The sequence below is a fragment of the Mustela nigripes genome, chromosome 2 (genome assembly GCF_022355385.1).
Source record: "Mustela nigripes isolate SB6536 chromosome 2, MUSNIG.SB6536, whole genome shotgun sequence".
NCBI lineage: Eukaryota > Metazoa > Chordata > Mammalia > Carnivora > Mustelidae > Mustela > Mustela nigripes.
In genome coordinates, this window is record NC_081558.1 from 87,096,714 (window position 1) to 87,111,408 (window position 14,695).

General features: G+C 39.3%; 1 protein-coding gene across 1 annotated transcript; it reads left to right on the forward strand.

The window, feature by feature from the left end:
- Positions 1-97: 97 nt before the first annotated feature.
- Positions 98-14,039, forward strand: METTL6 (methyltransferase 6, tRNA N3-cytidine). The gene is made up of 6 exons (XM_059390903.1): positions 98-188; positions 642-1,052; positions 1,901-2,035; positions 8,012-8,182; positions 11,693-11,834; positions 13,729-14,039. Exons 2-6 carry the CDS (start codon positions 828-830, stop codon positions 13,908-13,910), a joined length of 855 nt encoding a protein of 284 aa, XP_059246886.1. The 5' UTR covers positions 98-188; positions 642-827; the 3' UTR covers positions 13,911-14,039.
- Positions 14,040-14,695: the final 656 nt, after the last annotated feature.

The window sequence follows — 14,695 nt, forward strand, 5'->3', positions numbered from 1 at the left end:
CGACGGATCCTGCCCTGCGCGTCATTGGCCTTTTCTCCTTCGCGCATTAATGGAGAAGCAAGAGCCTCAGCCCCTTGGGAAGAGACGCCCCCTCTGGTTCGTGAGACAGCTTCTTGGGAGTGCGATCAGAGACGCAGATCGCCGGGCTTGGCTCCTAATGCCCCTCCTCTCCCCACCCCACCCCCAAAGTGAGTGTCTGACTCTTGGGAAACGATGACCCCACTTGACCACCCATCCCCAGATCAGGGAGCGCTCGTGGTGGGAAGTCGCCCCTTTCACGGGCCCCGAAATAGATGCGTTTTCTCCCCAAGGTTTCTCAGTCAATTCTTGGGCGTGTCTCTTCTATATCGGTTTAGTTCGTGGTGTCACGGTATTTCGGTAATAAAGAGGATTAAGTTTCTAATAGTTGATATAATAGTTGACTTGTTCTGGTTTGAACTACAGTTGGGTGCGTGAGAGCGCTGGTCACTGAAGGTGAGCTCTCTGAAGGTAGGCACTATGTATGTCTATGTCTTTGTGACCGACCTCTTGTGTAATGGGCCTGGTTTAGTGTAGAGTCAGCGTCTAGGAAATGGTGAATTGAACTGTTTGGTGGAAGAACTGTTCTAGAACCATTAACCCAGGGTCTCAAAAACTTCTAGAACCAAGAACCGGAACCACCTCCTTTTTCTTGCAAAGCAACCGATGCTGCCTGAGGCTTGAACCCAACCTGAGAAACCACATATGAAAAACCCTGCCCGTGTTTGCAGTATCAGCTTGAATTCCTCAGGTTATTCTGGGATGGAGACTCTTCAGCAGTGTTAAATATTTTACCATAAATTTAGGAGATGGCTTCTTTACAAAGGAAAGGGCTGCAGGCAAGGATTCTCAGCTCTGAAGAAGAAGAGAAACTGAAAAGAGATCAGGCTTTGGTGTCTGATTTTAAGCAGCAAAAACTGGAAAAAGAGGCTCAGAAGAACTGGGACCTTTTTTACAAAAGAAATAGTACTAACTTCTTCAAAGATAGACACTGGACCACAAGAGAGTTTGAGGAGCTCAGATCATGTAAAGAGGTAAGCTAATTTGCACCTTATTTGAGTTGTTTTTCGTTTAAAATGTGAAGAGGAACATTGGGGAGGGTATGTGCTATGGTGAGTGCTGTGAAGGGTGTAAGCCTGAGGATTCACAGACCTGTACCCCTGGGGCAAATAATACATTATATGTTAATAAAAAAAATTTTTTTTAATGTAAACAGGAGTGTTTATTGTGTTCCAGAGAGGAATGTGAGGTAGAAAATTTACAAAGCTTGTCAAAATGCTTTGTTCCTTAGAAATACACTATTTGGTTTCAAGTAGTTTTAGTGGTTTCTGGGTTATATAATTCATAGGAAAGAGAGCTTTAGTAGATATGTTCTACTTCTTAAAGTCAGTCTGAAAGTTGTAAATGTTAATTTTATACTGGGTGACTTCCGTGACAAATAGCTTCAGAATAAAGATGATCAACACTTTACCATGGCCCTTTTTTAGAACTTTAAATGTGTTCTCTAATTTAAGCCTTGTAAAAACACTGTTGAGGTAGGCATCATGATTATTTCCACTTGCCAGTGAAAGTAAAGCACAAAGCTGTTTAAGTGATAGAACACAGGTTGGGGGAGGAGATTTCAGAGCAAGCAGTTTAGTCCCAGAGCCCGTTTTCTTAGCCTTTATGCTGTGTTTTCACCATACCAAACTACCCAATGTTGGATGACAAGTGAGGTGTCAGTATTAACTTAGGTTATCAGTTCATTTGTTTATTGTTGATGGGGGGCATGGTGGGGGCGGACACCTTGTCTCTCACCTTCTGAGGCGTTATACTTAGAGTACAGTTTGTTTCTCTGTGATGCAAATGTAGCACGTTATGACTTTGGGTCCTCTTTCCTTAGTTTGAAGATCAAAAATTGACTATACTTGAAGCTGGCTGTGGTGTTGGGAACTGCTTATTCCCACTTTTAGAAGAAGATCTGAATATCTTTGCCTATGCCTGTGATTTTTCTCCAAGAGCGGTTGAATACGTCAAGGTTGGTGCTCCATGCATGTGTTCTGTTGTGTTGCTAATTTCTTAGATTTTTCTGACCTCCCACCTTTCTACTCATATGCCTAATTCCTGTCCTCTCTTTGAAGCTAACCAGCTGTGATCACCATGAATATGGTTTTTTCTGATCACATACACATATAGTACCTGCAAAAACATAGCTTTTTTCAGAAAGGTAGAGTTACCAAAATGACACCCAGATTTACTGATTGCCAACATTTTGCCACATTTGCTTTATACACTTACTTCTTTGCTGAACTATTTTAAAGATTTTACTTATTTAGTAATTTAGAGATGCAGAGAGGGACAACATGCCCACGCAAGTGTAGGGAGGGACAGAGGAAGAGAGAGAGCTTTTTATTTATTTATGTTTTAAAAGATTTTATTTATTTATTTGAGAGAGACAGTGAGAGAAGGAATACAAGCAGGGAGAGTGGGAGAGAGAGAAGCAGGTTTCCCGCCAAGCTGGGACCCCAATATGGGGCTTGATCGCAGGATGCTGGTATCACAACCTGAGCTGAAGGCAGAGGCTTAACCCACTGAGCCACCCAGGTGCCCCAGAGAGAGAACTTTTTAAACAGACTCTGTGCTGAGTGAGTGCAGAGCGCCACAAGGGGCTTGATCTCAGTGATACTAGGTCATGATCTGAGCTCAAATCAAGTTGAACACCTGACTGAGCTACCCAGATGCCTCTGCTGAACTATTTTAAAGTAAAGTAGAGATGTCAGGACACTTCCCTCCTAAATATGTCTGCATACATACTCAAAAAAATAAGGGCTTTTTCTGTATAACTACAATACACTTATTATATCTACCAAAAGTAATTATAACCTTCAAATGTCATGAATACCCAGTACAGATTCAGATTTACTCAAATAGTCCTAGGTGTCTTTTTTTTTTAAATTATTTTATTTTTCCAGTGTTCCAAGATTCATTGTTTATGCACCACACCCAATGTTCCATGCCGTACATGTCTTATAGCTGCATTTAGTCAAGGACTACATCTTGTACTTCTTCATGTATCTTAAATCTCCTTAGTCTAAAACGTTCCTGCCCTTGACCTTTTCCCCACTGGCATTGAGTTTTTGGAGAGCAAGCCATTTTCTGTAATGCGGTCCCACATTCCAAATTGGTCTAATTTGTTTATTCATATCATTGTTCAACTTATTTCTTTATCACCTGTTTTTCCTGTAAACTAAAAGTTAGATTTAAATCAGGTAAAATATTTTTGGCAAAAATACTATATAGGTGATGTTGTATCCTTGATACTACATCTTGTAGTTAATGTCTGATAACCTCACTATAAGTGATGCTTTAGTGTTGATCATTGGGTTAAGGTAGTAACTACCTAATTCCTACCTAAAAGGTAGCTTCCTAAGGGGTACAAATATTTACCTTTTGCCATTAACAAATATGTGGGGGATACTTTTTCAAATACTTAATTTTCCATCAACCTTTCATAGTTTTAGCATCCATTAGAAGTTTTGTTGTTTTTTTTTTTAATTAAAATATTTTATTTATTTGAGAGAGAGACAGTGAGAGAGAGCATGAGTGAGGAGAAAGTCAGAGGGAGAAGCAGACTCCCTATGGAGCTGGGAACCTGATGTGGGACTCAAACCAGGGACTCCAGGATCATAACCTGAGCTGAAGGCAGTTGCTTAACCAACAGAGCCACCCAGGCACCCCTGTTGTTGTTTTTTAAGATTCTGTTTATGTACTTACTTTAAAGAGAAAGTAAGTTTGCAGGGGGGTTTGTGGGCAGAGGCAGATGCAGAAGGAGAGGAACATACTAACTCCAATTGAGCATGGAGCCAAGTATGGTACTGATCCCCAAAACCCCAAGATCATGACCTGAGCCAAAATCAGAGAGTTGGACAATGAACCCACTGAGCCACCCAGGCTCCCCTAGAAGTTTTATTAATAATAGTATCACATTGTACTGTAACTTGCTTTCTTCACTCCACATCATATCTTAGTACATGTAGGTCTACCATATTTTATGTGTTGTAGTATTTCATAGGATGGATATACTATAACAGTTACCTGTTGGTATTTGTTTAAATCACTTCTAATTTTTTACTCTTACAAATAGAGTTAATATAATCAGCATTATGCATTGCTCTCCAAAACACGTGTGTATACTTTTCTCTATGGAAGAATTCCTTGGAGAGAAAGCATACACATTTAAATTTTAATGTTTCATATACGTTTTTTAAAATTTAATATATAAATTTTAACGTATAGCTACCATTCTTGCTACATCCTCACCATTTCTTTTTTAAAGATTTTTTTTATTTGACAGCAAAAGAGAGCATGCACGCAGGAGTCGTGGGGGGCTCAGAGTGATGGGGGGCATGGAGGCAGAGAAGAAGCAGGTTCCCCACTGAGCAGGGAGTGGGGGAGGAAGTAGGACTTGGTCCCCCCTGAGATCATAACCTAAGCTATAGGCAGATGCTTAACCTACTGAGCAGTTCAGGTAACCTTGCTCTCACCATTTGATATCAGTTTTTTTTATATCTCCCAATCTCATGGGCAAAAATGTTTATTCCTTATATATGTAACTAGGCATTAATTTTTCTTGTGATTGTGAGTTCTTTTATTCCACATATATTTATCGAGAGCCTCATATGTCCCAGTTTAAGGGGATTAAGTAGTAAACAAAACGCTGAGATTAAATAGTAAACAAAATACAAAAGAACCGCAGATGGGGTTTGCATTATACAATGAATTGTCTCTTCATAACCTGGGCTCTTTTTTTTCTGTCATTTTCTTATCTTTATGGTGTATTCTGAATATTGTTAGATTTTTTGCAAACATTTGTAGTTAGCATTTATGGTATTGTCTTTTTTCTTCTTTTTAAGATTTTATTTATTTGACACAGAGAAATCACAAGTAGGCAGAGAGGCAGAAGCAGGCTCCCTGCTGAGCAGAAAGCCTGATGCGGTCCTCGATCCCAGGACCCTGAGATCATGACCTGAGCTGAAGGCAGAGGCTTAACCGGCTGAGCCACCCAGGCGCCCTTTGGTATTGTCTTTTGATAGAATTTAAATTATGTGCAAATTTATTAATCTTTTCCTTTCAAGGTTCTAAGCTTTTATGTCTTGTGTAGGAGTTTTGTAACTATGTGTGTGTGTGTGTGTATATGTATATATATATATTTTTTAAAGTTTTGGTTATGTTTTTTAATAGATTAATTTTCCAGATTAGGAAAAAAATTCTGGCCACTATTTCTTCAGCTCTGTTCTCTTTTCTTCTGAGATTCATTACATATATGTTAAACTATTTGCTGTTGTCCCACAGCTCTCAGATGGTGTTTTGATGTTTTATATTTTAATTTTTTTTTTTCTCTTTGTATTTTCAGTTTGTATAATTTCTTTCATCCTATCATCAAGTGCACGGTTTCCTTCTTAAGCAGTAAGCTTTGATGAACCTTTAGGCAGCATTCTTCATTTTTGTTATGATGTTTCTTAATTTTAGTATCTCTAAGATTCTTTTTGTAGTTTCTATTTCTCTGCTGAAATTACCTATCTGATCTTGAATTTTATCTTTTTCATTAGAGCTTTTAATATTAATCACAGTTATTTTAAATCCTCAAACTTTAGTTCCTGTATCGATGTCATAGTTGAGTCTGATTCTAATGATTGCTTTATCTCTCCAGTTTTTTCCTGCCTTTTGGTATGCCTTGTAGTCTTTTGCTGAAAGCCAGATATGTTAGATAGGGGAGTGGGATACTGAGGTAATAAGGATTTGTAATAATCTGGACAGGAGTTGAGCTGTGTTTGAAATGTACTGTTGCTATAGTTACCTGTGAGGTTTATTGTTGTTATGGACACCAGAGACTTCAGACTCCTCTGGTGACTTGGTTGTCTCTCCTTTTGGCTTTGGGTCTTCTCATTATACTGTTCCTCGTAAAGAGCCAGTCTCTCACAGCTTTCCTAGGTGCAGTCCACTGTTGTTATTAGCACTGGACACTTGTTGGTAAGGTGTGGAAGAGGGGATTATTATCTGATTCTCAGTTTCTGAACTGCATAGTGGGCCTGTGTCCCAGCATGTGATCTTCACAAGTATGTCTGCTGCTCCATAGCTAGAGCTTTTCTCTCCCTTCCCTCCATCAGGAGGTATATACCTATATCCTCCTTTCTGGTGTTGAGGTCATTCTCCCTTCAGATTAAGACTAGGTTTGGGGCGCCTGGCTGGCTTAGTTGGAAGAGCATACAACTCCTGATCCTGGGGTTGTGAGCTGGAGCCCAATATTGGGTGTAGAGATTACTTAAAAAAACAACCAACAAAAAACACCAACTTAGAAAAAAAGATTAAAACTGGGTCTGAGCAGAGTATTTTCCTTCCCCCAGTGGCATTCTATCAGTACCTTAAGGCTGTAGGCCTCAGATGACCTTTCCCCTGCATTTTAAGTCTTCTTCCTTAAAGGAGATGAGAAAGGCCATCCTCTTTGCGAGCCCCATGATGTCCCCAGAGGAAGCACCTATAAGAGGAGGGGAACACTTCTGTTACTTCAGCCCCCAGGGACTTCACACTATAACAGCCACACTCATTCTCCAGCTATTTACCAAATTTCTAGTTTTATCTTTCCAGTGGGGAGGCTTCTGCCTCAGGGAAGCAAATAAATGCCTGGGTTCTGTCTCACCCAGAAGGCACTTCTCTGTCTCCATATTTTGGGATGGCTAGTGGTTCTTTGGCCTCTGTTCTTTGTTGGGTTCACCAAAATGTCATTACTTTGCTGTCTGTCCATCTTTTTTCTTACTATAAGGATGGGAGCTACATTTTTATACCGCTGTATATCTTTGAACTGAAACCAGAACGGTAACCAATCATCCTTTAACACAAGTGTGGAACTAGTTGTTCAAACACAATAAATTGAATAAGAAATTCATTTCCTTTCCTGATAATTGCCACCTTTATTATCTATGTTTTTTTATATACTTGTCATCTTTGTCACCTGTCTTTTGTCATACACAATACTAAATTCCTCTATATAGAGGGGCTCTGTGTTGGGAACTCTGTTCTGTCTCAGTGATTTATTTGTCCCCATTCTCAAACCTCACTGTTTTAGTACTAAATTTTGTAATAAGTTTTTGATGTCAGGAGTGTACCTCCTCCTCAAATCAGTTTAAAAGTTTTTTTGCTTCCAGATGAATTAAATTTGCCTTGTCAAGTTTCTAGAAATCTGCTGGGATTCTGTTGAGATCATATTGGATTTAGAAGTGGAATTAACATCATTTCAATATTGAATCTACCCATCCATTACCTTTGTGTTTATTCAAGTCCTTATTTATACTGCAGAAAAGACTAATATTTTTTAATAATGCTCTTGTTACACCCTACAATTTATGATACTCTTTTTTTTATGATACTCTTTCTTGATGATACTCTTATGTATTATCTTTTATTGTAATGCTCTTAAACCCACCATCCACCATGTACAAGAACACAGTTGTGGCAAAGGAAAAGAAAAGAAAAGTTAGGTATACTTAGCTTGCTGCCTCAAGGGAAAATATGCTCAAAGAACTGTGGGAGCGTCTTCGTGAGTAGGTTTGGAAGGGCCTGTGAAAGGATTTAGATTTGTAGGAGGTGATTCAAAGGAGGATTAAAGAAACAATAGGTCAGTTTGCCCTTACCATCCCTTTAGAAATATGTACTTCTAAAATGATCAGCTTTGAATATGTAATAGTTTGTGTCCCCTCCTCAGTTAAAGGTGATTTGTTAAAATGAAATCTTGCCCCTCATAGCGATATTGTCTACTACATGCTTTAGTGTACAAATGCTACGTTACTCAGTTTTACCCAGTAACAAAGTGATACTTGATTTTTGTGCAGCAGTGCACCAGTGGAAATAGGATCTCTTTTTAATTTTTTTCCATTGTCTCCTTTTGATGCTGTATTTTTCTATGTATGTCAACATGGATGTTGCGTTAAAATTCTTTTATTTTCCCCCTCTTCTCTAGCAAAATCCTTTATACAACGCAGAAAGATGCAAGGTATTCCAGTGTGATCTAACCAAAGATGACCTTCTGGAACATGTGCCCCCAGAGTCTGTGGATGTTGTCTTATTGATATTTGTACTCTCTGCTGTTCACCCTGATAAGATGCACCTTGTCTTAAAAAATATTTACCAGGTTAGTGATTTGGAGCCTAGAGGTTGGACATCCTGATTTTGCTTACCTCCCTTCTGAGGCTCATGCCTAGATTTACAGAGTCTCCTCATTCTCACTAGGGGTAGGCCATGTAGTCAGTATATGGCAGGAAAAATAGTATCCTCAGGGGACAGTCTGTTAGCATAAGAATCTGAATTCTGAAGAGGTGGCTACCAGTGATTTCACTGATAAAGGGTTTCAGGGACTGGGAGAAGTATGAGACAGGGACAGAATAAGGAGTATCTAGAACTTTATGGGGATGAGAGGGCCTACTGTCAGTACTTCCTTTCAGGATTACAGGGAGGTCCTAATCAGCTCAAAAAGACAAGAAAAAAAAGATGGAGAAAAAAACAAGGATGAGAGACAAAACTCATTATTTGTAGATAATATAATTGTCTGACTAGAAAATATTGAAAGACTACAAAAGTGTAAGATGAATGTAATGTACTTATAAAACGTACTGAGCTATATACCTAAAAAAGAGTAACATGTATTGTGCAATTTTACTTTTCCATTTAGTATTATACATTTTATTAATTTTTTTGTTTGGCTGTTTTGGGGTTTTTTGGTAGGGTGTTCTGCCCCGCCCCACCCCCGCCAAGGATTCTAAGTTTACTTGAAAGAACAAAGGGTCAGAACACTCCTGACAAAGAATGAGATGGGAGAGATTGATACCCTACCAGATATACCAGATATAAGGACTTACTGTTGCAGTGATTAAGACAGAATAGTGTTGGCAGAGGGACAGACAAATTGAATGTGATAGCTTAAAAATCAATCCATGAGTAAATAGAAAATGGCTGTATGATGGAGGTGACAATGAAGATCACTGGGAAAAGGACTGTTGAGTGAGTGGCTACTGGGACCACTGTGTGTCTATGCAGGAGAGAATGAGATTACCCTGCTCATATCCTCCACAAAAGTCATTCTCAGGTGAATTAAAGACTTAAATGGGAAAGATAAAAGTTTAAGCCTTTCAGAAGAAAATATAGGAAAGTATCTTTATGACCTCTGAGTGGGGAAAATTTTCTCAAGACCCGAAGCATTCTAAGCATAAACATGATTATAATAAAAGTAGGAGTTTCTGTTCTTCAAAAGACAATATTATACAAAGGAATTTAAAAACAACTTGGGAAAAGTAATTTGAAGTCTGTAGAACTGACGAAAGGTTAGCATCCAGAATATGTGAGGAATTCCTGTGTAAGAAAGGGAAGCAAATTAATAGAAGAGTGGCAGACATGAATAGTTGTTTTATTGAAGAGAACACACCTACGAAAAGATAACCTCAGTAACCCAGGAAATGTAGAATAAACCCCCAGTGAGACTCTGTTAGGTTTGCCAGAATTAAGCCTGACAAAGCCAAGTGTTGTTGAGGGTATGCCTATTCTTGATTTAAATGAAAACATAGTAATACTATCTATAGTTTAATAGTAATGAAGTGTTAATATATATATTTTTAATTGAGATGATCTGTCTCAATCCACACTTGTCCCATGGCCCCCATTCTAACCTTTCTTTAGTAGCAAATTCCATTTCAGCAATCCTTTCTATTTTTACCCCTAATAGAAATCTTTTATCTGCTGATCTGGAATGAGTTCACAGCACTAGTGGATTGCGTGCTCCCTGCCTCATACATAGTGCCTGGCTCGTTGATTTGAAATTGTGTGCTTCATCAGGAAATTACCAGAAGGAGAAGCGATCTCTCAGCCTCTGACAATAATAAGACAGACACCCTTGGGGCAGCTCTGAAGCCTTGCATGAGCAACCACAGTAATAAGCTGTTTTAAGGTAGATGTGATTACTGTAGAGTATTAACACCAGAGAATTTTTTAAACTACATAAGTTTAAACTGAAAGATAACCTTAAAGTTGAATTCCATCATTTTGGGAATAGAATAATGAAGTAAAAATAGACAAAATTCTGTCACCAGAAGACCTGGGTATTTGCCAATGCCACCAACTTGCCTTCAAACCTCAGGCAAGTCACTTTGACTCTGAGCCTTACTTGCTGTAAAGCAGATGTAACAGACCTGCCCTACCCTACTTTTGGGGGGTGTTTGGAGAGTGAGGGAACATAACAGTAAGAAATTCCTGGTTAGCTATACAGCGCCAGGATTAAAGGAGGCATTAGTATCAAACTTAACTATTTTACACACAGGAAAATTCAGGGATGAAATTATTTGCTCAGGGTCATTCAGCTAGTTATGGAAGAAGTGGGATATGAATCCAGATTTCCAAATTCCTGAGTGAGTGCTCTTTCTGCTCTCCCTGTAGCCCTTTCTTCATTCTATAATTAAGAATAACTCTTTTTCATATAAATTAAATTTTTCAGAATTTTCTTGGCAACTATTCATATTTTTTAAAATTTAGCATCTCGGACTAAGCTAAGGTAGGATATATTTATCCAGGAGGCTCTTTATGGACAATATTTAAAACACATGCTTGCATTGATAGAATTTACTAAATGAGAAAATCTGCAGCACACTTGGAAGTATTAGGGACAGTCTTTCCTACTCTATTCAGAAGAGGAAGTACATCAAACTGCATCAAAAATCTGTTGTAATAGTATATGTCATGTCTTAAAAATCATCTTACTGATGTAATGAATCAGAATAAGATTCTGTAAAGTCCTCTCTTCCTTGGTAATGTTAATGTCGCTTGAAGGAATTCTCACATAAAAAGCAAATGTCACAATGTGTACCGCTTTTCATTCTGAAAAGCATATGGTGTTTGCTTTGTAAGATAGAGGTGGTTGTACCTACATCCTGCTGAAGCCACCTCCCAGTTTTTGAGACACCTATCTCTGAAAGGCCTTAGTGAGGGACTCCCAGCTGGGCCTGCCGCTGATCCCCTTCCCTGCACTACTGCACTGGCCTGAGGGTGTTCTACCAAGAAGCAGAGTGCAAGGGAAGAATACTCAGCTACCCCTCCCCCCATAGCCTCTCTTTCTTGTCAGTAGTTTGGATCAATTGGAAATAATACGTCCCCCTACCCCTGTCCAGGTCCAGGGCTAAAAGATGTTTCTGATCCTACAGTGTGCTGCCTTTTGACCCAAATGTGAATCTTGACCCCCCCACTTAGTGGCCTCTATGAATCATAGACAAATCACTTACCTGGTGTCAATTTCCTCGTTTCACATGAGGCTAATAGTCCTTCCTCCCTCCTGTCAGAGAGACTGCAGAGTGCTGTCAGCTCTTATTAGTATGGTGGGCACGCTCTGCATAATTTTAGTACAGTGGACCCCAGCTGAGACTCAGAATGAGGAAAGCCAGCAAGAAGCAGTAAAAAGACGAAATGACATATTTTTTTAAAGAGACAGTTTGCCTGCAAGGTCATATACTAGGAGGTGGTTAATAAAATGTTGGGAGAACATGCTTTAAAGAAGATAAGTCTATTTTCATTTAATGTCATTAACGTTTTAATTCTGTGACACTAGACCTTAAGTTTTATTGAGCCATCAATATGTTAAGTGCCACCTGCTTTTGTTTCATAGGTATTAAAACCAGGTAAAAGCGTCTTGTTTCGGGACTATGGGCTTTATGATCATGCCATGCTTAGGTTTAGAGCTGGCAGCAAACTTGGAGAAAACTTCTACGCTAGACAAGATGGGACCAGATCATATTTTTTTACTGATGGTAAGGTTAATGAAATTTGCTTTTATTTCTATTTACTTGGATGTATTATCACTGTGGTCCTGGTTGGGGTGGGCGCAGCAACGCAGAGCACACATGCACAGGGTCCTGGCTGGATCCATCTCCAGCACGCACCACTCACCCAGTACCTGGGACGACAGGGACACCGCTCTCACCATGGTGTGCTCACGAGCCTCCTCTGGTGATGGTGTCCTGTTAGCGAGCCTGGGTTAATGGACTAGCTCTGACATGCCACGTGTATGCCCTATCAGGAACTGTGCTGGAAAAGGCGGAGGGCAAAGCAGGATTTTCACATAGTTCAGTCACAAAACAAGTAGGACGGGGCCCCTGGCTGGCTTATTTGGAAGAGCATGCTACTCTTGATCTCAGGGTTATGAGTTCAAGCCCCATGTTGGGTGGAGAGATTACTTAAAAAAAAAAAAAAAAAAAAAATAGGGCACCTGGGTGGCTCAGGCGTTAAGAATTTGCCTTCGCCTCAGATCATGATCTCAGGGTTCTGGGATCGAGGCCCACTTCGGACTCCCTGCTCAGTGGGAAGCCTGTTTTGCCCTCTTCCAGTCCCCCCGCTTATGCTCCCTCTCTATCTTTCTCTCTCTCTCTCTCTGTGTCAAATTAAAAAAAAAAAAACAAAACAAAACCTAAAAAAAAAAATAAACTTGGAAACACACACAGAAGTAGGATTGTACAATGTCTGGAAAGTATCTTCCCAGGTCACAAAGGCAAGAAATCTTTGTCTTTGTCTATAAAGGTGTTAAGTACACAAATTTGCTATAAAGGGGTCTTTCAGAAGTCATTTTGATAAAAACATCAAACACTGATCACCATTTCAGTCTTTATACTTGGTATTTTAAGCCTGCTTAGTGATTTGGACCATAAAATACATATCTTCTTAAACTCTGTTTTTATAAACATTTATATGTCTTGAAATGAAATATTCTTCTGGGTTTAGAATGAAATAAGAAATGAGTGATTACCATTAAAACAACTCCACAGTCATAAGAATGTCAGGTGAAAATTAAAAATTTGTTTTAATGTTTCTGATTCATGAAATCTGAGTCAACCAGTTGCAAGTAATTGAGAAGATGCAGTGATGTCTGCAGAGTGCTTTGGAGCACATTCTGCAGAGTAGTAATGCTCTTACTAGGAGTATTTTTGTCACATAGCCATTCTGTTTGTTTCATTTAACATGTAGTGATGGATTATTGGGGTTAAATTATTGAGGTTAAATAAAGTCACAAAAGTGTCAGGTTTCCCCACTCTGGTCAAAGATGTTCATCCTTCATGTTCAGATAGATGAGGTGTTTGATGTAAACACACTAAATACATGGAAGACTATGTATAAATATAGCCAGTTTGGAATTGTGTTTTTTTACTTGGACTTCTGTATTTGGGGTCTTATGATAAGAGGGTAAGGTGGCCATACTGCAGGTTGTCCTTAAACTTTTCTGATTAACTTATCTAGTTGGGGGTTTCTATTTTGGTGCAAGAAGACAAGTAGCAGTATATCACTCCTATAAATTTTAGCATGGGAGCTTTTTTTACATTAAAAAAATGAAAAAATTAAAAAAAAACAAAAAATAAAAATCCAGGGCACCTGGGTGGCTTAGTGGGTTAAAGCCTCTGCCTTTGGCTCAGGTAATGGTCCTGGGGTCCTGGAATCGGGTCCCATGTCGGGCTCTGCTTAGCAGGGAGCCTGCTTCCCCCTCCCTCCGCTGCCTGCCTCTCTGCCTACATGTGATCTCTATCTGTCAAATAAATAAATAGAATCTTTAAAAAAAAAAAAAATTCCTTCCAGCACCCCTGCCCTCCTCTTTACCACTGCAGAGCAAAGGTAGTAGTATCGAGACTGAGCATTGTTGATCTGCTTGCCTTACAGAATTCCTGGCTCGGCTCTTTATGGACACAGGTTATGAAGAAGTGGTGAATGAGTATGTGTTCCGTGAAACAGTGAACAAAAAAGAAGGCCTGTGTGTGCCAAGAGTTTTCCTTCAGAGCAAATTCCGAAAGTGTCCTAAGAACCCATCTCCTGTGAGCCTGGGCCTGGATCCCAAGTCCTGACTTGTCACGAGGTTGACGTTTATGCCTCCCCTCATAGAGGAAAGCTTAAAGTCACACTTTATTTTGGATATTTTTATATTTTTCTAAAAATGAGGATGTGTAATTTTTAATATTAAAAAGTAGCAAGTGTCTTGTGTGTGTTTTATAGAAATGCAAATAAAATTGCCAGGCCTGAAAAGTAAAGGAAGTTTTATGGTATGATGTAACGAAGCCATGCTCTCTAACTAAAATTCCACGAAGGAGAAAGCATAAGCACTTAGAGATCCTTGCCGTCAGTCCTGTGATTCGGTAAGTGTGTCTCCAGGCAGCATGTCAGGCAGCCCTGTGGGAAAATGAGGTCAAATAGACTAAAATAACACATCCAGATGTATTTTTAGCCTGAAGGATTGTTCTGTTTTGTTCTCTTCCCAGTGTCTCTCATTTGCCCATTTCTTCCTACTTCAGTTCATTTATGTGCCTCTTCAAGACCAGAGTTTCACAAATGCAGCTTTTCCTATGACTTAAGAAACCACCATGGCTCCCCGCCTAATTCCTGAAAGGACAGTCCTACCCCTTAAAGGAGGGACTGCAGAGTTTTCACTTGGAATATTTGAAGTTGGCCTAATGAGCTACTATCTACCTTGGACACTGAGCAAGGTGACCCACTTTAAAATACACTGATTGTAAAATCTACTTAAATGAAGGACGTGACATATCTATCAGAGTTTTAGTTATGAGCCAATGAATTAGATGGAGAAACAACAAAAATAAGGCTAAGTACTATAAAAACAAGGCTTCAGTTTCAC

Excerpts from the sequence above, each read along its gene's own strand:
- METTL6 (XM_059390903.1), top strand. The coding sequence starts at position 828 with ATGGCTTCTTTACAAAGGAAAGGGCTGCAGGCAAGGATTCTCAGCTCT. Across the intron at positions 2,036-8,011 it reads GAGCGGTTGAATACGTCAAG|CAAAATCCTTTATACAACGC; the intron begins GTTGGTGCTCCA and ends CCTCTTCTCTAG. Across the intron at positions 8,183-11,692 it reads TCTTAAAAAATATTTACCAG|GTATTAAAACCAGGTAAAAG; the intron begins GTTAGTGATTTG and ends TTTGTTTCATAG.